General features: G+C 38.2%; 1 protein-coding gene and 1 pseudogene across 2 annotated transcripts in view; one reads left to right on the top strand and one right to left on the bottom strand.

Annotated features, from left to right (window-relative positions):
- ROCK1 (Rho associated coiled-coil containing protein kinase 1) overlaps positions 1-26,459 on the bottom strand; it is a 147,437-nt gene extending 120,978 nt beyond the window's left edge. Inside the window, exon 1 of one of the 2 annotated variants that reach the window (XM_074208704.1) lies at positions 26,287-26,459. In XM_074208704.1, the coding sequence (XP_074064805.1) occupies positions 26,287-26,379 (93 nt within the window). In that variant the 5' untranslated portion in view covers positions 26,380-26,459. The remainder of the gene's footprint in view (positions 1-26,286) is intronic. The other variant, XM_074208703.1, reaches the window with a different exon arrangement.
- LOC141503467 (small ribosomal subunit protein eS24 pseudogene) lies at positions 4,195-4,728 on the top strand (annotated as a pseudogene).
- Positions 26,460-26,965: the final 506 nt, after the last annotated feature.

Raw genomic sequence — 26,965 nt, 5'->3', positions numbered from 1 at the left:
TGATATAGACCATATCCAAAAACAATCTCTCATTCTACCGCTCCAGTTCATCACTTTTTTGTCAAGAAGTAAGGAAAAAGAGTTCTGTCCAAGATGGCAGAAAGAAGCCAGAAATAACATGAATCAAAATTCTTACCAGATTTTGGAAGGTGAGATCTGAACAAAAGAATAGAGGTGAACATTTTCCAGCAAAGTCTGTCAGAAGGGAGCATGAGCCCAACTGAGGACTAACCTGAGAACCACAGTGAGAGCTGAAGCCTTTGCAGTGTGCATCGTGGGCTACCTGGGAGAACTCCTGCAGGACTGCCTCGCTGAAGACACTCATTCCACCATCTCAGCTGGTCTGGAAGGTTTGGGCTGCAAACCCCTGGTGTTCCCATCAGAGCCCTGTCCTCCCTAACAATTCCAGTGGGAGGGCCTGGCTTTTTGGAGTACACACAAAGAGATAGTCCCAGGTGTTTGTACCTTTCCCCCAGGCCTGGATGTGGATGGCAGGGAAGAACCTTCCTGAGCACTGACAATCCAGAGAGACCGTCTGCCACTTCTAGCCCTGACTGCTTAGCCCAGTGACTAGGTTGTGTGACAGCCCCAGGCTGGGGAAGGCTCTGGGCAAATGGAAAATTACAACTCCTTCAAAAACAGAATTGACCAAATGGAAAAGGAGATTTAAAAGTTAAGTTGGAAAAATTCTTCTCTGGAAAAAAAAAAAGATTGGAATCTCTGAAAGCTAATGACTTCATGAGACACCAAAAATCTATTAAATAAATTTTTTAAAATGAATAAATTAGAAGAAAATGCAAAATACTTCATTGGTAAAAACAACAGATATGGGAAATAGATCCAGGAGAGACAATTTAATAATCAGCGTCATGAAAACCTTGATTAAAAAAAAGCCTAGGCCAAATACTTCAGGATATAGTTAAAGAGAGCTGCCTTGATACCCTGAAACCAGAGCCAAAATAGTCATTGAAAGAATACACCCATCACCTCCTGAAAGGAATCCCCAAAAGAAAACAAGGAATATTGCTACCAAACTTATCAGATCAAGGAGAAAATCCTGCAAGAGACCAGAAAGAAGCAATTGAAATACCAAAGAGTCACAGTCAGGATTACACAGGATCTGGCTGCACCAAATTTAAGAGGTAGAAGGGTCTAGATTATGATATGCCAAAATGCAAAAGTTTGGATTCCAACCAAGAATTTACTATCCAGCAAAACTGAGGCTGCTCTTTCTGAGGAAAAGATGGACATTTAACAAAATAGGTGATGTTCAAATTTTCCTGAGGAAAGGACCAGAGCTAAACAGAAAATTTGATCTTCAAACAGGAGACTTAAGGTAAATGGGAAAAGGAAAAAAATTTGTCATCCAATAAAATTAAACTGCCTACATCCCCACAAGGGAGAAAGATTCTCAAAACTCGTGAGAACTGTAACTCTATTAGAAATCATTAATTATTAAAGAAATACAAATTAAAGTTTCTCTGAGGTACCACCACACATCTCTCAGATTGGCCTATATGACCAGGAAGGATAATGATCATTGTTGGAAGGGTTGTGGGAAATCTGGGACACTATTACACTGTTGGTGGAGCTGTGAACTCATCCAACCTTTCTGGAGAGCTATTTGGAACTATGCCCAAAGGGCAACAAAAATGTGCATACCCTTTGACCCAGCAATACCACTACTGGGTCTATACCCTGAAGACATGATGAAAAAGAGTAAAAACATTACTTGTACAAAAATATTTATAGCAGCCCTGTTTGTGGTGGCAAAGAATTGGAAATCAAGTAAATGTCCTTCAATTGGGGAATGGCTTAGCAAACTGTAGTATATGTATGTCATGGAACACTATTGTTCTATTAGAAACCAGGAGGGACGGGATTTCAGGGAAGCATGGAGGGATTTGCATGAACTGATGCTGAGTGAGATGAGCAGAACCAGAAAAACACTGTACACCCTAACAGCAACATGGGAGTGATGTTCAACCTTGAAGGACTCGCTCATTCCATCAGTGCAACAATCGGGAACAATTTTGGGCTGTCTGCAAAGGAGAGTGCCAATTGTATACAATTAAGGAGCTGTGGAGTTTGAACAAAGTTCAAGGACTATTCCCTTTAATTTAGAAAAAAACAGATATCTTATTGTCTGATCTTGTTACCTCTTAGATTTCTCTTCTCTTCTTTAAGGATATGATTTCTCTCTCATCACACCAAATTTGGATCAAGATACAACATGGAAACAAAGTAAAGACTGACAGAGTGCTTTCCGTGGGGGGGGGGGGGAGTAAGATGGGGGGGATTGTAAAACTCAAATAATATCTTTAATAAAAATAAATTTAAAAACTCTTGAGAACTGTAACTCTATTAGAAAGAATATGCTTAGGCTAAAGATATGGACATTCATGAAAAGTCCATGAGTTTGATGGAATGACTTTAATTTTTTTTCATTAAAAAGGGGAGGGACTGTAAAGAGACTAGAAGAAAGGAGAAGTTGAAAAAGGTAAATTTCAACACAAGAAGAGGTGCAAGGGACCTACTGCAATAGAGGGAAAAAACGGAGGAGGTAAAAACTGCCTGAATCTTACTCTCATTAGATTTGGCTCAAAGAGGGATTAATAAACACATCCAGTTGAGTTTAGAAATTTATCTTACCTTTCAAGTATGGGGTGGGGGGGGAGGGAAGGAGGGACTAATAGAAGGGAGGGAAGGTTGAAGGGGGGAAAGGGAAAGGAAAAAGAAATGGGAGGGTGGTGGATAGAAGGGGGAAACACACTGAAGGAGAGGGTATATTGAAAAGCAAAACACTTGGGAGGAGGGTTAAGGTGAAAGGGGGGAAATACAAACAGAGGGGAGGATAGCAAGGAGGGCAACAAAGAATGAGTAAGTACAATTATAAATATGAGTGGGGATGAACTCTCCCATAAAATGGAAATGGAGGGGCGGCTAGGTGGCACAGTGGATAAAGCACTGGCCCTGGAGCCAGGAGTACCTGGGTTCAAATTCCGTCTCAAACACTTAATAATTACCTAGCTGTGTGGCCTTGGGCAAGCCACTTAACCCCATTTGCCTTGAAAAAAACCTAAAAAAAAATGGAAGTGGATAACAGTGGATTAAAAATCAGAACGCCATAATAGGCTGCTTACAAGAAATACATTTGAAGCAGAGAGATACGCACAGAGTAAAGGTAAAAAGCTGGAGCACAATATATAATGATTTAGCTGTAGTGAAAAAAAGCAGGGGTAGCAATCCTTATCTCAGACAAAGCAGTTGTGAAAATAGATCTCATTAAAAGAGTTAAAAGGTACCATTAGATACTCCTAAAAGGTATCATTATATCACGAAGTAATTTCAATACTAAATGTGTATGCATTAAGTGGTACAGCATCCAAATTCTTTTTTTTTTAAAGATTTTTTTGCAAGGCAATGGGGTTAAGTGGCTTGCCCAAGGCCACACAGCTAGGTAACTATTAAGTGTCTGAGGCCAGATTTGAACTCAGGTGCTCCTGACTCCAGGGCCAGTAGTCTATCCACTGCGCCACCTAGCGGCCCCGCAGCATCCAGATTCTTAAAGGAGAAGCTAAATGAATGACAGAAGACATAATCAGCAGAACTCTACTGGTGGGGTACCTCAACCTCTCTCTCTGGGGTGAACAGAATGTTAGAAAACTTAAGATATGTTAGACCTCTGGAGAAAACTGAACGGGAATAGAAAGGAAAATCCTTTTCTTTTCCTGTGGTACATGGACCAAAAACTGACCATATATTAGGACATAAAACTTCACAATCAAATGCAAAAAGGCAGAAATAGTGAATGAATCCTTTTCAGACCATGATACAATTAGAATCAGAAGAAATAAAGGGCCATGGAGACATAGACCTAAAACTAATCAGAAACTAAATAAACTAATTTTAAAGAATGAGTGGATCAAACAAAAATCATAGAAAGAATTAATGATTTCATCTAAGACAAAGACAATAATGAGACAACATACCAAAATTTACTAAGATAATAAATATGCTATGATCAAGGAAGATTTTTATCAGGAATGCAGGATTGGCTCAACATTAGGAAAACGTCATAATTGACCATAACAATAACAAACCTAACAGAAATCATGATTATCTTGAGATGCTGAAAAAACTTTTGACAAAAATATAGTACCTATTCCTACTAAAAATACTAGGGAGCCTTTCCCTCTCCTGCTGCTCGAGGAGCCGGCCGCCACCATGAATGACACAGTAACCATCAGAACCAGGAAGTTCATGACAAACAGACTTCTTCAGCAAAAACAGATGGTTATAGATGTCCTTCATCCTGGCTAGGCCACAGCACCTAAGACTGAAATCCAAGAAAAACTGGCCAAGATGTATAAGACAACTCCAGATGTCATTTTTGTTTTTGGATTCAGTACCCATTTTGGTGGTGGCAAAACAACAGACTTTGGCATGATTTATGATTCCCTTGACTATGCAAAGAAAAATGAACCAAAGCACAGACTTGCAAGGCATGGTCTGTATGAGAAGAAAAAGACATCAAGAAAGCAGCGAAAGGAACGCAAGAACAGAATGAAGAAAGTGAGGGGCACTGCAAAGGCAAATGTCGGTGCTGGCAAAAAGTGAGCTGGAGATTTCATAACAGAAGGACTAAAAGACACTGTGGATGTTTATCTGTGAAGATAATTTGGATTTTTTTCATCAGAGCGTAAATAAACTGTTAAAACTCTTTAAAAAAAATACTAGGGAGCATGGGAATAAATGGAATGTTCCTTAAAATGATAAGTAGTATCTAGCTAAAACTATCAACATTCAATATATGTAATGGGGAGAAGATAGAAGCATTCCCAATAAGATCAGGTAATGAAACAAGGCGGTCTGTTATGACATTATTATTCAATATTGTATTGGAATGTTAGCTTTAGTAATAAGAGAAGAAAAAAATTGAAGGAATCAGAATAAGTAATGATGAAATAAAACTCTCACTCTTGCAGATGATATGATGGTACATCTAGAGAACCCTAGAAAATCATCTAAAAAAACTACTGAAAACAATTAGCAACTTTAGCAAAGTTGCAGGATATAAAATAAACCCACATAAATTCTCAGCATTTCTGTATATTACCAATAAGATACAGCAGCAAGAGACGGAAAGAGAAATCCCATTTAAAATAACTTTCAGACTACATAAAATACTTGGGGAGTATACCTACCAGGGCAGACTCAGAAACTTGATGAAAACTATAAAACACTTTTCACACAAAAAAAATCAGCTCTAATTAACTGGGCAAATGTCAATTGCTCATAGGTAAGCCAAGCTAATATAATAAAAATGACAATTCTACCTGAATTTAAATTACTTATTAGTGCCATACCAATAAAACTTCCAAAAAATTTACTTTAGTGAGTTAGAAAAATAGTACCTAAGTTCATATGAAGGAACAAAAGGTCAAGAATAGAAGGGAATTATTGAAAAAACTGCAAAGAAAGGTAGCCTAGCCATACCAGTTCTAAAATTATATTATAAAGAATCAGTCATCAAAACTGTTTGGTACTGGTGATGAAATAGAGTGGTGGACCAGAGGAATAGATCAGGTGCAAAAGAGACAGCAATAAATAACTACAGTAATCTATTGTTTGATAAACCCAAAGATTCCAGAATCTGGAATAAAAACTTACTCTTTGATAAAAACTGCTGGGAAAACCGGATGATGGTATGTCAGAAATTTGGCATAGACCAACATCTCACACCCTATACAAAGATAAGGTGAAATAAGTGCAGGATTTGGACATAAAAGGTGTTATTAAAAGCCAATTAGGAGAACAAGGAATAGTTTACCTGTCAGATCTACAGAAAGGAGAGTAGTTTATGACCAAAGAAAAGATAGAGAACATTCTGAAAAAAACAAACTGGACAATTTTGATTACATTAAATTAGAAAGGGTTTGCACAAACAAAACCAGCACAACCAAGATTAAAAGGAATGTAGTAAGTTGGGAAACAATTTTTACATTTACTGACTCTTATAAAAGGACTCATTTCTCTTTTTCCGTAATTAAACGTTTTATTTGAGTTTTACAATTTTTCTCCAATCTTACTTCCCTCCCCCCATCCCCTCACAGACAGCAATCTGTCAGTCATTACATTGTTTCCATGTTGTACATTGTTCCAAATTGAGTGTGATAAGAGAGAAATCATATCCTTAAGGAAGAAATAAAAAGTATACGAGATAACAAGATCAGACAATAAGATATTTTTTTTCTAAATTAAAGGGAATAAATAGTCCTTGAACTTTGTTCAAACTCCATGGCTCTTTCTTTGGATACAGCCAGTATTCTCCATCACAGATAGCCCAAAATTGTCCCTGATTGTTGCACTGATGGAATGAGCAAGTCCATCGAGGTTGATCATCACCCCCATGTTGCTGTTGGGGTGTACAGTGTTTTTCTGGTTCTGCTCATCTCATTCAGCATCAGTTCATGCAAAGCCCTCCAAGCTTCCCTGAATCCCCATCATCCCTCCTGGTTTCTAATAGAACAATAGTGTTCCATGACATACATATACCACAGTTTGTTAAGTCATTCCCCAAATGAAGGACATTTACTTGATTTCCAATTCTTTGCCACCACAAACAGGGCTGCTATAAATATTTTTGTACAAGTGATGTTTTTACCCTTTTTCTTCATCTCTTCAGGGTATAGACCCAGTAGTGGTATTGCTGGGTCAAAGGGTATGCACATTTTTGTTGCCCTTTGGGCATAGTTCCAAATGGCTCTCCAGAAGGGTTGGATGAGTTCACAGCTCCACCAACAGTGTAATAGTGTCCCAGATTTCCCACAACCCTTCCAACAATGATCATTATCATTTCTGGTCATATCGGCCAATCTGAGAGGTGTGAGGTGGTACCTCAGAGAAGCTTTAATTTGCATTTCTCTAATCAGTAATGATTTAGAGCAATTTTTCATATGGCTATGGATTGCTTTGATCTCCTCATCTGTAAATTGCCTTTGCATATCCTTTGACCATTTGACAACTGGGGAGTGGCTTTTTTTAAAAAAGTATGACTCAGTTCTCTGTATATTTTAGAAATGAATCCTTTGTCAGAAATATTAGTTGTAAAGATTGTTTCCCAGTTTACTACATTTCTTATGATCTTGGTTACAGTGGGTTTATCTGTACAAAAGCTTTTTAATTTAATGTAATCGAAATTATCTAGTTGCTTTTAGTGATGTTCTCCATCTCTTCCAAAGGATTCGTTTCTAAAATATATAGAGAACCGAGTCAAATTTATTTTTAAAAAGTCATTTGCCAATTGTTAAATGGTCGAAGGATATGGAAAGCCAATTCTCAGACAAAACTATCTACAGTCATATTAAAAATTTGCTCTAAATCATTACTGATTAGAAAAATGCAAATTAAAGCATCTCTGAGGTGCCACAAAACACCTCTCAGACTGGCCGATATGATTAGAAAGGACAATGATCAATGTTGAAGGGGATGTGGGAAATCTGGGACACTAATGCATTGTTGGTGGAGCTGTGAACTGATCCAACCTTTCTGGAGAGCAATTTGGAATTATGCCCAAAGGGCAATAAAATTGTGCATACCTTTTGATCCAGCAATACCATTACTGGGTCTGCATCCTGAAGAGATCATGAAAAAGGGTAAAATTTCCACATTTACAAAAATATTCATTGCAACTCTTTTTTGTAGTGGCAGAGAATTGGAAATCAAGGGGATGTCCCATGAATTGGGGTATGACTGAAAAAATTGTAGTATATAAATGTGATGGAACACTATTGTGCTATAAAAAATCATAAGGGACAGGATTTCAGAAAAGCCTGTTAAGACTTGCATGACCTCGGGGCGGCTAGGTGGCATAGCGGATAAAGCAATGGCCCCAATTGGAGTCAGAAGTACCTGGGTTCAAATCCGGTCTCAGACACTTAATAATTACCTAGCTGTGTGGCCTTGGGCAAGCCACTTCACCCCATTTGCCTTGCAAAAACCTAAAAAAAAAAAAAAAAAAAAAAAAAAAAAAGACTTACATGAACTGATGCTGAGTGAAATGAGCAGAACCAGAACATTAATGTAACATTAACAACAACATGGGGTAATGATCAACCATGATGGACCTGTTCATTTCAGCAGTACAATAATCAAAGACAATTTTAAAAGACTAGTGATGGAAAACACCATTCAAATCCATAGAAGGATGTGTAATAATGAAGAACAAAGCTTATTATCTTCAAAAGTTGTCTTATGTAATACATCATTTTTTCCCTCTAATGTTTTCTGTTTAGATCAGATTCTTCTCTTATAATATGTTCAATATTGATCTATATTTAGCATGAAATAAATTGCTATTTCATAGAGAGGGGAAAAAGAGAGGGAGGGAGAAAAAAATGTAAAACTCAAATCCTTTCCAAAAAACAAAATGACTGGTTAAAAACTACCACTGCCTGTAGTTAGAAAAACAAATAATTAAAATTTTTTTAAAAAAGGAAGTAGGGAAGCATATTTTGGTTGATCACAGCCATGATCAAAGTACTTAAGTTCAAACTTGTTTTTCTTTCCTGCCTATCTTCCTAGTTCTGCTAACCTCAGTCTTCATCAGCTCATATAAGATTTCCCAAGTACCTACAAATCTGAATGGAGCTTTTTGAAGTATCTATTAAAATCAACAACTATACAACATTGACTATCCAGCAGTTTTTGTCATGACTTCTTGCTCAGATGAATTTTTTATATTATAATCAGATGAAAGAATAATTGCTTCTACCAAAAAAAAAAAGTTGTACAACCTAGTTTATGGATGTAAGTGAAACTACTTTGCAACAATGAAATTTCAAATACTTAATAAGACACCAAGGCAATGATAATTAATTGGCAAATATCTGGAGTTCTCATTTCCTCAATAAATTATGACTATATATGAAATAATTTTTATGTACGTTATTACAGAGGACTGCCAAATCTAAAACCAGTGCCAACAAATTTTGAGGTATTTTCTGGCATAAAAGATGTTGAGATCATTATATTCAAATTGATATAAAAGGAAAAAATGAGTTTGTTCCTAACTTCAAATACACATCAAACAAATCAAACCACATGACTACCTAGGAGGCCCACATCTCTGGTTCAGTGGTTCTGAAAACTGTTCACAATTCAACAATCCTGAGGATTCCCATAAGCCCTACTTACAATTTTTAAATAATCCTTTCCTTAAAAGAAGCAACTCCATAAGAAGCTAACTCTTCAGCCAAATCAGGGAGAGAGGTGATATGAGGCAGGCTAAAAATGTGCAGTTACCAAGATTGTGGTTAAGAAACATTGGCATACAGGAGCTTAATGAAAAAAAGTGCAAAAGAAGGTGGCTTAGCCCTACCTGATATAAAATTATATTATAAAGCATCAGTCATCAAAACTGTTTGGTATTGGCTAAGAAATAGAGTGGTGGATCATGGAATAGACTAGGTGTAAAAGCAGGAGATGATTATAGTAATCTCCTGTTCGATAAACCCAAAGAGTCCAGCCATTGGGATAAAAACTCCCTCTTTGAACTGCTGGGATAATTGGAAGTTAGTATGAAAGAAACTTAGATTAGACCAACACCTCACACCCTTTACCAAGATAAGAGCCAAAAGGTTATAGGACTTAGACATAAAAAACAATACTATAAGCAAATTAGAAGATCAAGGACTAGTTTACCTGTCAGATCTATGGAAAGGGGAGCAGTTTATGACTAAGGAAGAGTTGGAGAACATCACCAAAAACCAATTAGATGATTTCAAATACATTAAATTAAAAAGCTTTTGTACAGATAAAACCACTGTAACCAAGATCAAAAGAAATGTAGTAAATTGGGAAACAATCTTTACAACTAATGATTCTGACAAAGGACACATTTCTAAAATATACAGAGAACTAAGTCATATTTTTAAAAGAAAAAGCCATTCCCCAATTGACAAATGGTCAAAGGATGTGCAAAGGCAATTTACAGATGAGGAGATCAAAGCAATCCATAGCCATATGAAAAAATGCTCTAAATCATTACTGATTAAAGAAATGCAAATTAAAGCTTATCTGAGGTACCACCCCACACCTCTCAGATTGGCCAATATGACTAGAAAGGATAATGATCATTGTTGGAAGAATTGTGAGAAAGCTGGGGCACTATTACACTGTTGGTGGAGCTGTGAACTCATCCAACCCTTCTGGAGAGCTATTTGGAACTACACACAAAGGGCAACAAAAATGTGCATACCCTTTGACCCAGCAATACCACTACTGGGTCTACACCCTGAAGACATGAAGAAAAAGGGTAAAAACATTACTTGTATAAAAAATATTTATAGCAGCCCTGTTTGTGGTGGCAAAGAATTGGAAATCAAGTAAATGTCCTTCAATTGGGGAATGGCTTAGCAAACTGTGGTATATGTATGTCATGGAACACTATTGTTCTATTAGAAACCAGGAGGGATGGGGAATTCAGGGAAGCATGGAGGGATTTGCATGAACTGATGCTGAGTGAGATGAGCAGAACCAGAAAAACACTGTACACCCTAACAGCAACATGGGAGTGATGTTCAACCTTGAAGGACTGGCTCATTCCATCAGTGCAACAATCAGGAACAATTTTGGGCTGTCCACAAAGGAGAGTGCCATCTGTATCCAGATAAGGAGCTGTGGAGTTTGAACAAAGTGCAAGGACTATTCCCTTTAAAATTTAGAAAAAAAAAACATATCTTATTGTCTGATCTTGTTACCTCTTAGAATTCTTGTCTCTTCTCTAAGGATATGATTTCTCTCTCATCACACCCAATTTGGATCAAGGTACAACATGGAAACAAAGTAAAGACTGACAGATTGCTTTCCGTGGGGGGGGGGGTAAGATTGGGGGGAAAATTGTAAAACTCAAATAATATCTTTAATAAAAATTAATAAAAAAAGAAACACTGGCATAAATGAGAAAGATTTGGTATTAAAAAGAAGTTTACAAATATTAATGTTCCACTTGACAAGAAAATAGATAACTTTCCAAATGCAATTTGGGAATAAAATCACAAATCTTAGACAGAAGAGTAACTGCTCTTAGCTAAGTTGTGATGAGAATACATATGAAAGTGACCAATGTGCTAATGTATTAATCTATTAAACTTATTTGTTGCAGGACAGGGACAGTTAGTGGGTATTGGTAGTGACAGTTCTTTTAAAAAGGGGCATTTAAAGTTTTTTAAGATATAAAAATACAAGTTCACCTTGTTAAAATGTAAAGTATCTTTCCATTAAAAATAAAAACAGAAATTCAGTTTTATGAACAAATCTTTTTTTCTCTTTATAAATTGAAATATTTAAGTTTACTGATGATAACAAAAATTTAAGTGAAAGAACTTGGGGAGTTCTCAGTTGAGAAAACCTGTTAATAATCTAAGTGAGAATTACTAAAGAAGAATTCTGTTCATAAATAAATAGGGATGTGATAAATTCTTAGCTTTGGGGTTCCTCTATTTTCTAAAAATTTCTCCACCACTTAAGAAAAGAAAGATCTCTATCAAAACAATGTAAGTTTCAGGTTTCTCTGTTTTTTAAGGGGGAGGTATTCTTCCTTTTCTGGTATCTAAGGTTTATCATTTGCCTATTAATTTTTTCCAAAAGAAAAGAAATCTTTCCTATTGTCAGTTACTTAGTAATAGTTATTTCCTTATATTAAGCATTTTTTTTAAATCCCCAATCCCAAAAAATATCGTCCTTGATGCAGTGGACAGGGAGCAGTCAACAACAGAAAGAAAAAAAAGAACTAGGATTTAAATGCATTTGAATCCAATGTAATCTCATATAGATCAATTAACCTTTGAACTTGAATTTCCTCATATTAAAAAAAAGGAGCTTTGCTAAATTATTCCTAGAATATATTTTTCCAGTTTTTATAATAATAGAAAAATGGATACCCACGACTTTTTTTTTACTGACAAATCAAGCAACACAAAAATGGAAACCAGTTTAGCAGCCTGCAAGGCAAATTATTGAGTGGAGAGAAACTTACAGATGAGGAAACTTATTGGGAGTCTACAGCAGTATTCCAGATATGTAGTGATAAACGTGTAAGAGTGAATGGCAAAGGAAATAGGAAACAAGATGTGAATAAGAGTAGATGGCAAAGGAAATAGGAAAGAAAGCACAGATACAGGAGATATTGGGAAGGAAAATCAACACAACACTTAGGTTGGGAAGCAACAAACAAGGATGGAGTCATATCAAGGTTGGTTAACAGGAAAGATTGTATTACTCTTGGTAAAGAACAGGAATTCAAAGGGGAACTAGAAGATAAATTCCAGGCAAACTAGATTACTCTCTAGTCTACAAATTCAGACTATATTTTCTGAAACCTCCTCTGAAGTCTTTGGTCACATCTGCCTTCTTCACAATTCCCCACTTTTTGAAATCATTCACTCTTCAAGACCTAGTTCAAATGCCACCTCCTCCAATGAATTATCCTTGTTCTTACTTTCCTTCAGGTTAGAAATTCTTCCTAAACTAGTCATTTGGATTCATGCATTTATTTCTATTTTATAACTATCTGCCTAGCTTTCTTAGCTCTACAATTCCTTGAAAGTAAAGTCTTATTTATCTTTGTATCTTCACTCATATTTAAGAATTTTATATTTGATGATTAAATCCAACTGAATTCCATTTCATTATACAATTAATTTGAAATACAAGTAGAGGGGCAGCTAGGTGGCACAGTGAGTGGATAGAGCACCAGTCCTGGAGTCAGGAGTACCGGAGTTCAAATCTGGCTCAGATACTTAATAATTACCTAGCTGTGTGGCTTTGGGCAAGCCACTTAATCCCATTCCCTGGCAAAAAAAGAGAAGAGAAGAGAAGAGAAGAGAAGAGAAGAGAAGAGAAGAGAAGAGAAGAGAAGAGAAGAGAAGAGAAGAGAAGAGAAGAGAAGAGAAGAGAAGAGAAGAAAGAGAGAAGAGTAAAGAAAAGAGAAGAGAAGAGAAGAGTAAAGAAAAGAAAAGAAAAGAAAAGAAAAGAAAAGAAAAGAAAAGAAAAGAAAAGAAAAGAAAAGAGAGTAGAAATAGAATTTACCAGGCAATCAGAAATACAGGACAGGATAAAGGGGAGAGAGAACAAGACTACAAGTAATACTGAGAGTCATCCAAACAGGGGCTGCTGTAGCTCCAAGAATCAATTCAAGTCAACATTTATAAAGGACTACTATATGTGAAAGAAATGGTACACAGGGGTGGCTAGGTGCCAGAGTGGATAGAGCACCAGCCTTGGAGTCAGGAGTACCTAAGTTCAAATCCGGCTTCAGACTCTTAATAATTACCTAGCTGTGTGGCCTTGGGCAAGCCACTTAACCCCATTTGCCTTGCAAAAACCTAAAAAACAAAAACCAAGAAAGAAATGGTAGGCATCAGAGAGCAGAGATAAAACATGACATGACAGTTCTCAAAGAGTACATTATGTAGGAGAGAATGATATGTGTTCAGAACTGTAATACAAGTTAAAAAATATACACAAATACAAACATTTACACAAATAACGTTAAAGAGAACCTTTAAATTTAGGGGAATAATGGAACACTTTATGACAAAAATGGCAGCTGAGATGGCCCTAAGGGGAAGCAAGAAGGAGAGTAAAGAAGACCATTTTAGGAAGGGCAAAGTGTGCAAAAGGTACAAAAATGCAGAGGGAAAGTTTAACTTCAATAAACAATATTTAATCTAAGTTTGATGGAAGAAAATAGGAATATGTGGAAGAAGTCTGAAAAGATAGACTGGAACCAAGGTACAGATGATATGATCCTTGAAATCTTAGCTAAACAACTTGTATTTTATTCAATAGAAACAATGGAAAATCACAAATCAATTTTCAGCAGGAAAAGTGCCATCATCTACCAGGTCAATAGCAAGATGGCTTTAATAGAAAACATAACTGAAAGACCAGAAGCAGGGACACCAGTAATAATTCTGGTGGGAGTGATAGAGGAGTTAGACCAGAAGAGGTCTAATGGGTAAAAAGAGGTAAAATGGGAAAAATATTGTCAGGGGAGAGAATAGTTAGAACTTGATAACTGACCCACAGCAGGGGAAGATGGAACACCAAAGACAGACAGAATGATCCTGACCAAATACATGGCACCTGCTAAATATGTCACCATGCTAGGCAATACTGAGGTATACAAAAAATCTGGGAAAGAAACTTTAGAAAGAAAGTGAAGCCCAGAGAGGAATGACACTTTCTTTAAATTGAAAGTTCTGAGAAGAAGTAATCAAAGAGGCTACAGAGGTTGTTTGTGTGTATGTGTTCATGACCATGGTGTGTGCATGCATGCATGCATGTGTGAGCTATAGAATGTGTATAGTACTATCTGCCCTACAAACCTCCCAAGAATGTTGTACATATCCAAAGAATTCAAGTACACTCTGCAAACAGCTAAATATGTGGATTAGGAAATACATTATCAGAATCGGGGGTAGGCCAGTGATGTGAGAATAAAGGATAATAGCTAGGTAGCTACACTGGTACCTATGACACATCAAATGAACTAGAAGACTTCTTAAACTTTTTTATGCCCCTTTGGCAATCTGATGAAACTAGGAACACCTTCTCAGAATAATGTTTTTAAATGCTTAAGATAAAATACATGGAAATGACAAAAAATACAAAGGAAACTAATTACATTGAAATATAGTTAACAAAATATTTTTTAAAAACAAACTCACAGACCACAGGTTAAAAGAATCCCTGCAAAGGTCTCCAATATACTAGGAGGACTTCCTATAAAAGAATCATAGGAAAATCATAGCCTGAGGTCACATACAGCATAGGAAGCAGGCATATTGATTGTGATCACATATTTACAGAGGCATAAAGTATGTAAATGGAAAGTATTATTATTCATTAAGATCAAAAGCAATAGTCCAAGCACTGGCCCTTGAGTCAAGAGGACCTGAGTTCAAATACAGCCTCATACACATAATACTTATCTAGCTGTGTGACCCTGGGCAAGTCACTTAACCCCATTGCCTTAAATAATTAAAACTTTTTTTATAAAGAAGGCAAAAAAAAGCAACAGTCCAAAATTTTCCTTTTATCCTAATATTATTCCCATGAAAGAGTGACAGGAACCCCTACTGAAGAAGGAAAAATGGGCAAATCATCTGCTTTTCAGTTGCAATCATTTAATCATTCTATATGTCTTTATAGACTTTAACACAAAATATTTTGCAAATTTTTATTTAACATATTTTTCAATATTTCCACCAGTTAAATGGTAGATATCTACAATTGCAATGTGAGAAGATTGAGGTCCTTATAGTATCCTCTTCACACTACCTAGATATAGACTAATCAAGAGGAATGAAGCTTTACTACATATAAAAAGAAACATTTATGAGGTCAATTAATATTTGAGGTATATACATACATACATACACACATAATTTCTCTGGCAAAATAAGGTATATAAATTAAATAATCGTTGATCTTCACTATGTATTTAGAACTGGAAAAAGCTTAGAGCTTATGGTGAGATCATTTTTACAACTTAAGAAACTGAGGACTGAAATGCTTATGCAACATTTTCAAGGTCATACAGCTTAAGAGTCTGAGATGAGATCTGAACTCAGATCTAGACTCCATGGTCAATATTTTAATCCTCTACAATACGCTGTCACTCAATTTTCATGTAATATATTTATATTTCCATTGAAAAGCTGAGGAATTCAAAATATGTAAGGTCATAAAGGAAAATAAAGCAAATTCTGCAAGCTAAAAACTGTAAATGGTTGCTTCTGTAACTTTCAGCATCAATTAATGCCAAGTAAAAAGTATATATTGACTTTAATAAAGTTTATACAAAAATAAGTTGTTATCCTGATCCTTTCTAACCTATATATAAGATGAACAAATTGCTATTAGTCACCTCCACTTTCTGAGTCAATAAATTCCAATAGCTACCAATTGCTTCTAGGATCAAATATAAAATGCTCTATTTGGTTATCAAAACCACATAACTTGGACCCTTCCAAACCATCCAGTCTTCTTAAATCTCTCTTCCCTTCATGAAATCTGCAAACAGTTGGCCCTGGCCACCTTGTTGTTCCTTATACACAATATTCCCATCTCCTACCTCTATGCTTTTTAACAGGCTGACCTCCATCCACTTAAAGACTTTCCTTCCTCATCTCTGCCTCTTAGCCTCCTTGAAAATCTCAGCTATAAAGTCCCATCTTTTACAAAGAATTCTTTCATTCCTCCTTAATCTTAGTACCTTCCCTCTGAGACTGCCCCTAATTTATTCTGAATATAGCTTTGGTTTATACAAAGTTGCTAAGGTATTGTTTCTACCTTCACATAAGGACACTAAGTGGTGCAGTGGATAGAGTTCCAGACTTGGAGTCAGGAACACTCTTCCTGAGTTCAAATCTGGCCTTAGACAATTGATGATGTTTGTCTTTTTTTCTCAAATAAGACCATCAGGGAGGTGATAGTGTGACATACACCTGATTTGGATTTGAGTAAGGCGGGGAGGGCTGTGCTAGGGTCACCAGTCTCACTTTCTCCTCCAGAGCCATCTGGGTCCAGTGACCAGATATGAATCAGGACAACTGGAGATGGTCCTGGATGCGAGGCAGTCAGGGTTAAGTGATTTGCCCAAGGTCACACAGCTAGTAAGTTCCATCTTCTAGTTAGTGTCAAGCAGCTGAGTCTGGATTTGAACTCAGGTCTTCCTGACTCCAAGGCTGATGCTCTATCACCTAATTGTGTCCCTTAACCTGTCTACCTCAGTTTCCTCATCTATCAAATAAGCAGGAGAAGGAAGTGACAAAATACTCCTCTATCTTTGCTAAAGAAAACCCCAGTTTGGATCACAAGTGTTGAACACAAGTGGAAATAACTGAACAATGTTAAAATCCTAAGATCTTTTGTCTTTCTTTATTTCCCTACTCTGAGCACAGTGCCTGGCACCAGGTAGGCACTTAATAAATTCAAGGTGACTTATTTCAAATGGATGTGCATTATTCTTTTGGTTCTGTTTATCACTGCTCTATATCACTTCACATAACTTTCCCATATTGCTTCAAATCTTTAGATTTGGTTTTTAAGGTATATTAATACTCCACACAGATACTGCTGTTTCCACTTAACAAATAAGAAAGCTGAAGTTTGAAGAGTAATTTGCCCAGAATCACACAGCTGGTCAAACTCAAACCCAGATTCTTCTTGACTACAAGTCTGGCTGTTTAGTGAATTCACAGAAACCAATAGTGCAGAGTATGAGATAAATACCATGTGCAATGTAGAGTCAAAAGGTCCTTAAGAATTAGAAGTGAAGAAGAAAAAAGAAAATCAAAGAAAGTCTCATGAAGGAGAAGGCATTTGAATTGGACTTGGAAAAATGAGTAAGAATTTAACAGGAGGAGGAATTCTAGATACAGAGATGAGCATAAACAAAAGGCCTGGAGGTAAGATGGCAGGGGGTAGCAGTTTGCTGAAATAGAGAAATCAGTATGAAATTAGGTTGACAAGAAGGGTGGCACCAGATAAAAAGGTTTTGAATGCCTGGCATGAGTAAAATGCCTTGATTCAGTAGGCATTAGGGAGCCAATGAAGATTTTTGAGCAGATTATATGACCTTTTGTCCCACAAAAGCAGCCTGAAGATGGAAAAAATTTCAGAAACATCCAGAAAATCATTTTGAGAAATGATTGGTATCAAAGCACCATATGATACTTTAACAAACGTTTTGCACAACTAAATGCATAGAGAGGAAAAGGTACAGAAGTAAAAAGCATTGTGCTGCTGCAAGGAACAGGAACAAAGATTTCCTTCATAGCAAATCCACCATTTGTTCCTTCACCCATATTCTATTGCTGTTCCATTAAGAGTTATTGCAATAACTTAACTCATTTCTCAACCATTAGCTTTTTTTCATACTGTTCCATAATTCAAAAGCAATCATATTCAAATGTCCATAACATTATTTTCATGTCCAATGGTACTGTTATAGAAACTCAACCTATCTGTAATAGGGCCACTACCCTTTGGTATCCATGCCTCTGGGAGATACTTCCTCTCTTTCATCTCCATAACTAGCACCATCTGCTAAATTTTAACTTCTACAACTTCTATTCATTGTCCTTCATTGCCCTTCCAGAATTCCTTGAGATGGGTTATCTTCCAAGCATCAATTTCTTCATCCTCCCTTCTTTGCCCCAAGCATCATACAATTTTAAACATTTTCTTCAAAGCAAAATAGGTGGAAAGGTAGAAGGAGCTCTGAGAAGTGTCAGATAAAAGGGATAAATAATCAAGCTTTTTACTGGTTTTATGGCTCAAACCTACTTCTAAGCAACTACATGAACTAGACAATTAGCCTTTCCTGCTGACAAGTCCTTGACATTAGTTCAATTCTAGCTTACCCTACCTACTAAGGATTTTCTTGTTGAGGTTCTTTCTTTCTTTCTGAGGTTCTTTCTTTCTTTCTTTCTTTCTTTCTTAGGTTTTTGCAAGGCAAACAGGGTTAAGTGGCTTGCTTAGGGTCACACAGCTAGGTAATTATTGTCTGAGACCGCATTTGAACCCAGGTACTCCTGACTCCAGGGCCAGTGCTTTATCCACTGCGCCACCTAGCCACCCCCTCTTAGCTTTCTTAAAACTACTCTTCTGGACATTTTGGGGTTTTAAGATAACACCTCTCCTTACCATCTTCCTTGCAAAAAAAAAGAAAAACCTAAAAAAAGAAAGAAAGAAAGAAATTTTGGGGCGGCTAGGTAGCACAGTGGATAAAGCATCGGCCCTGGAGTCAGCAGTACCTGGGTTCAAATCCGGTCTCAGACACTTAATTATAACCTAGCTGTGTGGCCTTGGCAAGCCACCTAACCCCATTGCCTTGCAAAAACAAACAAACAAAAAAGATAACACCTCTCTCAAGAAGTTAATTCCATAACATTTAAGCACCTATAATGTGCTAGCCATATTTTCTCTAATTTGGTCATTCACATATATCTCAACCTAATAGAAAGCTTTTGATTTGGACTTTGGCAGTTTGCTGAAGTTTATAGATTCCTCAAAATAGTGTTTTTAAATGCATAGAATACATGAGCGTAAAGGAAACTACATTGAAAAAATTATTAAAACATTTTTTTTTAAAGTTCAGACCACAAGTTAAGTATCCCTGCCCTATAGTCTAATCTGTCCTCTATGGACTCAAGCAAGAGGGATTCTAGATTCCCTTATCTATAAATGAATAAGACTCTTCCCAACCTGGATCCTAAAACTATTACCCTCATTTTACTCCATTGCATACACAAGACATTTTACAGCAGCAATTCTCATACTTTTTGTTTTTAGGTTCCTTTTAATATTCTTAAAAATTATCAATGAACCATAGGTACTTTTGTCTATGTGGATTATAGCGATCGATGTTTATCATATTAGAAATTAAAGTATTATTACAAAAACAATTTCATCACATCCCAAAAAAAAGATCTTTGGGTCCCTGGACCACACTTGGAGAATTGTTACTTTTCCAGAGAAAGTTAAGTTAATTTAACCTGAGTTATCTCAATTTTTCCTGTTCTATACCTTGAAATTTATCTACACTCATCATGCTTTAAGAAAAAAATAATAGCCTCTGACACAAGTACTTCTCAGTTTGTAATGTGCATTCCATAGCTTAACTAATTTGAATTTTCTTTCTCTCTTTCAAAAGCTAATCATTTCCCCACCAAGTCTTTCAAGCTCTTTTTCCTATAATAATCTCTCACACACACATTTAAATAGGGATTTCAATTCAGACATCTTATTTCTCTCCTGGATGCACCACCTTGAGACTTCTCTGACTTCACCATAAATCAGGAATCTCCCCTTTCAACTTCTTTTCTGTTGTGTCTTCCTCCATTAAATTGTAAGCTCCTTGAGGACAAGGATTTTCTTTTTTGGTCAGTGCATGGTTCACAGTAGCCACTTAATAAATGTTTATTGACTTAATTTGACTCCCATATTTTTAGTTCCTTCATTTGCATTATCTCCTTGTCCTCCATCTACAAACATTCACAAATCGCACTTTGTTCCCCAAAGTCCTCTAACTGCTCTGGAATCTGTTCCATCTCAACTTCCTCTCACCACTACATCTTTCAAACTCATTATCTCCACTCTCTGCCTCCTTTTTCTCATCACTTCTTAACTCTTTACAATCCAATGACCACTTGACAATAAAATAGCTTTGTCATGGTTCTCATTTTCTTTGACCTATTGGTAATACTCCTTTATCCTGGCCTTCCTACTTCTCTAAATAATGCTGCTGGCTCTTCTACCTCTAGCCAAATGCAAATATATTCTCTTCTCAGACACTTTTCTTCTCCACCCTTTTTCTTCAAGATCTTATCCACACATGCTCCAGCTTTCATCCCTACACAGATGATACATAAACAGTCATCTCTGCCCTTGTCCTGTTACTCAGTAATCTAGAATTTCCAATTGTCTACAAGACTGATCTGATCAATCTGTCAAGCAATCAGCATCCATTAAGATCTAGTGACAGTAACATCCTCGGTGTTCACAGAACATTTTTCAGCTCCAGGAATCTTCCTTGGTTGTCCCCTATGCCTTGAATACTCAACTCTACCTCTTGACTTACTTCAAGTCTGGGTTGAAATTCTACCTTCTACCCAATTCTTCTTAATTTTTAGTGCTTTCCTTCTGTGGATTTTTTCCTCTTTATCCTTTTTTAAACTTGTTTAATGTTGATGCTCCCATTAGATCATGAGCTCTTCCAGCATAAGGATTGCCTTTGTACCACCAGCGCGGCTAGATGGTGAAGTGGAGTCAGGAGCAAGACTGAGACAGAGCGTGCGGTTAAATGACAGCAGTGGATAGAGCACTGGCCCTGGAGTCAGGAGGACTTGAGTTCAAATCCAGCCTCAGACACTTAATAATTACCTAGCTGTGTGGCCTTGGGCAAGCCACTTAACCCCATTTGCCTTGCAAAAACCTAAAAACAAAAGAAAACAAAAAAGATTTGAGACAGAGGGAAACTTGGATCCCAAATCTGAAAGGAGAGAAGTTTAAGGGGAAAGACAGTAAATTCAGTTTCAGACATGTTGAGTTCAAGATATCTACCAGAGATCCAGTTTGATATATCTGAAAGGCAACTGGAGATACAAGACTGAACATCAGCAAAGAGGAGGAGAAGATTTGAGAATCATCTGCATAGATATGATAATTAAATCTCTAGGACAGGAGAAGTAGATTTGAGAATCATCAGCAAAGAGATGATAATTAAATCTCTAGGAGTTGATGAGATTGCCAAATTAAGAAATATAGAAGGAGAGAAGAGGGCCATGAGATACCTGGAAGAAGAACCAGCAATGAAGACCAAGGAGCAGTAAAAAATGTAGGGAAAGAATTAGAAGACAGTAGTGTCCCAAAAGCCTAGAGAAGAGAATATCAGGGAGAAGGTGTTCTAGAATGTCAAAGATCCAGAAGACTGAGTAAGGGTCATTGAATCAGGCAAGTAAGAAAACACCCAAACCTTAGAGATATTAATTTTGTTTAGCCGCTCCATCTGTTTAACTGTTCCATAATGTGTTTATAACAGATTATGGAGAGTTAAGAAGTAAAAGGAGAATAAATGAAAGCACCTATTGAAGCACCTATTGCAACTATTTTCTTCTAGGGGTTTAGCCAGAGGGTGAAATAATAAATGAGAATTTTTTGAAGATAGGAGATATATGAGCTTGATTGTAGACAGCAGGGAAGCTGTCAGTAGACAGGGAGAGATTGGAAATAGAATAGGGATGACAGAGGAAGCAATCTAGTGGGAGGATGGGATGGAATTCAAATGGTTGTGCAGGAAGAGGTTTACGGCTTGACAAGGAGTAGGATCACCTGTTCATGTGAGGGTGAAGGAGAAGACAGGAGTGGAAAGCGTTTGAATGATGATCTGAGGAAGAAAACAGAAGATGGAGCTCTCAACAAATAGCCTCAATTTTTTTTAGTAAACTATGAGGCAAGGTTCTCAGCTGAGAAGACAAGAGGAAGAGAAACCATGGGAGATATGAGGAAGGATGAAATGGTTTTTAGAAGAGCTGGAGAGTGAAGTGGAGAGTGGAATAGTGAGTCGATAAGGGAGGTACAGAAGGATTGCCTAGCAGCTTTGAAGCCCAGTTGAGATTATATAACATTTGTGTAGTGGACCTAGTCCAGAAACTCATACTCAAATGTCCCAAACTGAACTCTTATTCTTTCCAGAAAAAAAAAAATCCTCTTTTTTCTGAATTTCCCAATTTCTATTAATGACAAAACCATTTCCTCTCAGTCATCCAAGCTTGAAACCTATGAGCCATTTTTGACATCTGCAGATCCTTCCACTTAAGTCTAATGAACAGGTCCTATCAAATTTAAATCCCCCAGTCTGGGTTAGTTCTCTATTTATTACCTATCTTCAGCATGCTAATTTCAGTCCCCATTAGCTCTTGCCTGGATTATTACAGTGGCCTAATCCACTCCTAGCCTCAAGTCTCTTCCCCTCTAATTCACAGAAATCTTCCTAATGAAAGATCAACTCTAATGTCATTCCCCTAATCACAAACTCTGGCTCCCACTGACCGTAGTAGAAATTGAATTCAAATGAAATATTTATTATGTATCTACTTTGTAAGAAGCTGAAATCCTAAAAAAGAAAGATTTAAAGACAAGAATCAAGCAGTCCCTTCCTTCAAGATGCTTGCATTCTACTAGGGGATACACATCATGCACACAGACAGTATAACGCATTTTCAAGAGGGAATGCACTAACCACTGGAGGAATAAAACAATTAGCAAAGGCATCTGAGCTAAACCTAGGAAAAAATTAAGAGTTCTAGAGACAAAAGTAAAAAAGGAATGTTATTTTAGGCCTGTACAAAGGCAAAGAAATGGGAGATGGACTATCAACTTTGAGGAAATAAGTAGTAGCGCAATTCAGCTGAAAAAGAAGATAAAAATTGTTTACTGATTTTAGTGGACTGGCATTGAAAACCTTCCTTAATCTATTTGAGACATTTTACCTATTTATAAGAAAAATCACTGGTTTTGCATTCATGAGGCCCTATGGTTCAAATCCCATCTCTGAAACTTAAATGTTTTGGCCTTCTTTTTCAAAGAAGACCATGACATTAGGGAGATGCTGTCATGATGAGTACCTGAAATGAATTTGAATGAGTAAGTGCTGTACTAAGTCACCAACCTCACTTTCTCCTCCAAAGTCATCTGGGTCCTGTGGCCAGATATGGATCAGGCCCTGGATATGAGGCAATTAGGGTTAAGTGACTTGCCCAAGGTCTCACACTGCTAGCAAGAGTCTGAGGTCATATTTGAACTCGGGTTTCTCCTGACTATAGGGCCAGTGCTCTACCCACTGCATCATCTCTGAAGCTTACTATCTGTATGACCCTAGATAAGTCATTTTAAATTCCTCATTTCCCCACCTGAAATTGTTTTCCCCTTTATTTTCCTGGAAAAGAACCAATGACATATCTAACGGTGATATCTTCATTAGTACACAAATTGGATTTATGTGAAGCAGCACTGCACAAAGTCCACAACGTCATTTTTTTCTTCCAATCATCGAAATCCAGTGGCAGGACAAAGCCAAGACAACTGTCATGTAGTGAATGTTCTTGGTTTCTTTGAAGTCTGACCAAATTCTAACTGCTCCACAGCACTGTTTCTTCTGCCTTCATGGTCACTGGAACAGGATTATAGATTTAGAGTTGGAAGGGGGGGCCCCTAAGTCCATTCTGACAAAGGAAGTCTTCACATACTTAGGGTCGACATCCTAAAGCACTAATCAGTTTAAGGGTTGTCAATCACCTTTAACCTGATTGAGCCTGTCTGCTGAGAAAGCTTTACCAGTATAGGACCTCTTCTCATGCTACAACTTCCTGGAGTCACAGGTGAGAGCTAAGTGCCAGGTAGACAACCAAAGGAAAGGTGCTGGTCCTCCATGAAAACCCTAAACACTGCTCCTCACCCACAAAATAAGGAAGAAAGACTAAATGATCTTTAAGGCTCCATCCAGGTTAAAATGTGTGATCCTGTTTCTATTTGATTTCCCAGCTCTGGATCTCTGATCCTACTGCCCTCCTATCCCTGAAACATAGCAAACATACCCTGTCCGTATCTCTTTGTTCATTCCATTGCTTTCTGTCCATGCATCACAGGACCTGAATCCAAAACTTAAGTTTCCCTTGACCACTCCAACCCATAGAGATTTCACTATCCCCAGGACTAATAGATCACTTATTAACAACATGAAGCTTTCTCAGATTTCCTCAGTCAAAAATGATGTCAACTTTGAGACGGCACCTTTCCCATACCTTATGCCCTTTTCTATGTCAGTATTCATATTTTATTATCCCTGCTACAAAGTAAGCCTAAGGGACAGGCTCAGAGGTCCTTTCCAACTCTAAATCTATAATCCTATGCACTCTGTATATCCCTCAGCTTTCACAAAAAAGTGAATTAAATATATGCCCCTCTTTTGACACATCACATTGCTAGTCAGCTTTTTATTCATATTGTATCTCCTATTAGGTCACCAGCTCTTTAAAGAAAGAATGCTGTCTTATCATGCTTTGTTTTCAGAGGAACAAAATTTCAACAAAAAATTCTTGACTGATTGAATTTACCCATATAAAGGGAATCTACATATATGTAGAAGGATCACTTTTGATCTTAAGGGCCCTCCAGCTCTAAGAGCTATACTTAAGGAGAAACTACAACCATAATCACAATTAAAGTATAGAAGAAAAGAAAACAACTTAGAATGGCTACTAAGAACATAGTAGTCACAAGTATAGAAATAGAAAACAGTCTCTAGATTAGGCTAAATGATAACTATAACCTGTGTACAAATGCTGTTCCACAGAATGATGATTTCAAATGAATAAATAATTAAGTAATCAAAAGGTGGAAGTACCAGAAATTAAATAGTAAGATTTCCTGAACTTTATACATGCAAGGTCTAGCATATTTAAGTTCTCAATTAAATGTCTGACTAAATGATAAAAAAATCTTTATCAAAAGGCAACATCTATCCTAAGTAAAACTCCTAAAAGTTTCTTAAAGCAAAGCACCACCTACATATTTTAAAATGTTACGTCTATAAATATAGGCAAGACATTTTTCTATTCCTGAAACACTATTCCAGATAATAACTTTAGTGATGCAGATCCCGAATTAAGAAACAATGAAGACTTAAGTTTCTTATAGGTTTTTACCTTCCTGGTAATCTATATCCAATTCTCCACTGTGTTACCTTCATTTTAAAATCAAAATAGTTAGGAGAAACTAAAATCCAAGTTGATTTAAAAATTATTAAACATTGTCTTTTATATAAGTAAAACATTTAAAAATAGCATATTTCTAGGAATGGCTCAATGACTAACTACTATTTTTTTTAACTGTCCAACTTCCACTTAGCCTTGAATGGTAAGTTATAAACTGACCCTTGCATTCTTAACACTAATTCCCCTGGAGATGCCGTGAAATCTTATCAGTACATATGCTCCCTGCGACTTCATTTTAAAGAGCCATTTCTTTTAGTCCATCAAATGAAGACACTTTACAACTAAGTAATGCATCATTGGAAATAGATAAGGGACTTTTCCCAGTCTTCCATAGAAGAGTGGCAAAGCTTTAAAATTTTAATTTAGTTAAGACCGAACACGCCAGCAAGGTCTATCACTGATTTTTTTTAAAATTGGATTTAGCCTTCCACCATCTAAAACTATTTTTAAGATTTCCTAGATGTATGACGACCTTGGACAAGTCACTTAACCGCATTGCCTTAAACTTTAAAAAAATAAATAAAAAATCGTATGACTACTGTTTTTTTGTGACGCATAAAATGATTAGAAGATCTTAGCAATACGCTGAAAGAACAACCCATGGGATGGGGAAGGGGGGAAGCTCCTAAGACAGACAAGTCAGGGTCGAAAAATAGGAGTCTTGGTTTTTTGACTAGACCAGCAAAAAAGCAGCCTCTGAAAGCTGAGCAACGTTCTGGCTGGAAGTCGCCCTCCCGAGCGGCGAGGGCTGCGCCGCCGCGGAAAGCAGAAGTGTGCTCTGGGCTGGCCGCGGCCGGGCGGGACCCGCCGCAGCTCCGGGGCCCCGGGGCGCCCGGCCCGGCGCGGCCGCCTCCTGGCCCCGAGGCCCGGGGTGCCTCCCGCGGGGGCCCGGGCGCCGGAGGCAGGCGGCGCGGCCGGCCGGCCGGGCCCCACTTACCAGCAGGCAGTCCGAGTTCACTTCCGACTTCGGGTCCCGCAGCAGGTTGTCGATTTTCTCAAACCGCGTCTCAAAGCTGTCCCCGGTCGACATGGCGCTGCGGCGGCGGCGGCGCCCCCCGACTGCGGCGGCACCAGCGACGGGAAAACGCTCGAGGCTCACTTCCTCCGCAGGCCGGGCCGGGCTCCGGCCCCTTCACCGAGCGGCGACCCGGAGCCGCATCCCCCCCGCGGCGCCTAGCGGGCCCGGGCCCCGGCCGCCGCCGCGGCCGCCTCCATGGAGGGCCGGCCCCGCTCCGCCGAGGACCAGGGGGACAGGGGGCGGGGAAGGGGCAGAGGGTGCGCTCCCGAGCGAAGCCCGCGTGCCCGGCCCGGCCGGCTCAGGCGCGCCGCTGTCCCATCCCGTCCGCTCGCCGCCGCTCCGGCGGGGCAGGGCGAGGCCGCCGCCCGTCCGAGGAGGCTGCAGGGGAGGAGGCTGCAGGGCAGGAGGCTGCAGGGGAGGAGGCTGCAGGGCAGGAGGCTGCAGGGAAGGCGCCCAGGAAGGAAGGCGGCGGCGCGGGGGCACTCGGGCCCCGGAGTCCGGGCCGGCGGCGACTGGCTGCGGAGGACGCCTGGGAGGGGCCGGTCCGCCGGAGTCCGGGACGGGGCGGGGAGGGGGTGGTGGGAGGGGGTGGGAAAGG

Source organism: Macrotis lagotis, chromosome X, assembly GCF_037893015.1.
Source record: "Macrotis lagotis isolate mMagLag1 chromosome X, bilby.v1.9.chrom.fasta, whole genome shotgun sequence".
NCBI lineage: Eukaryota > Metazoa > Chordata > Mammalia > Peramelemorphia > Peramelidae > Macrotis > Macrotis lagotis.
This window is presented reverse-complemented; position numbering and strand designations above follow the sequence as displayed.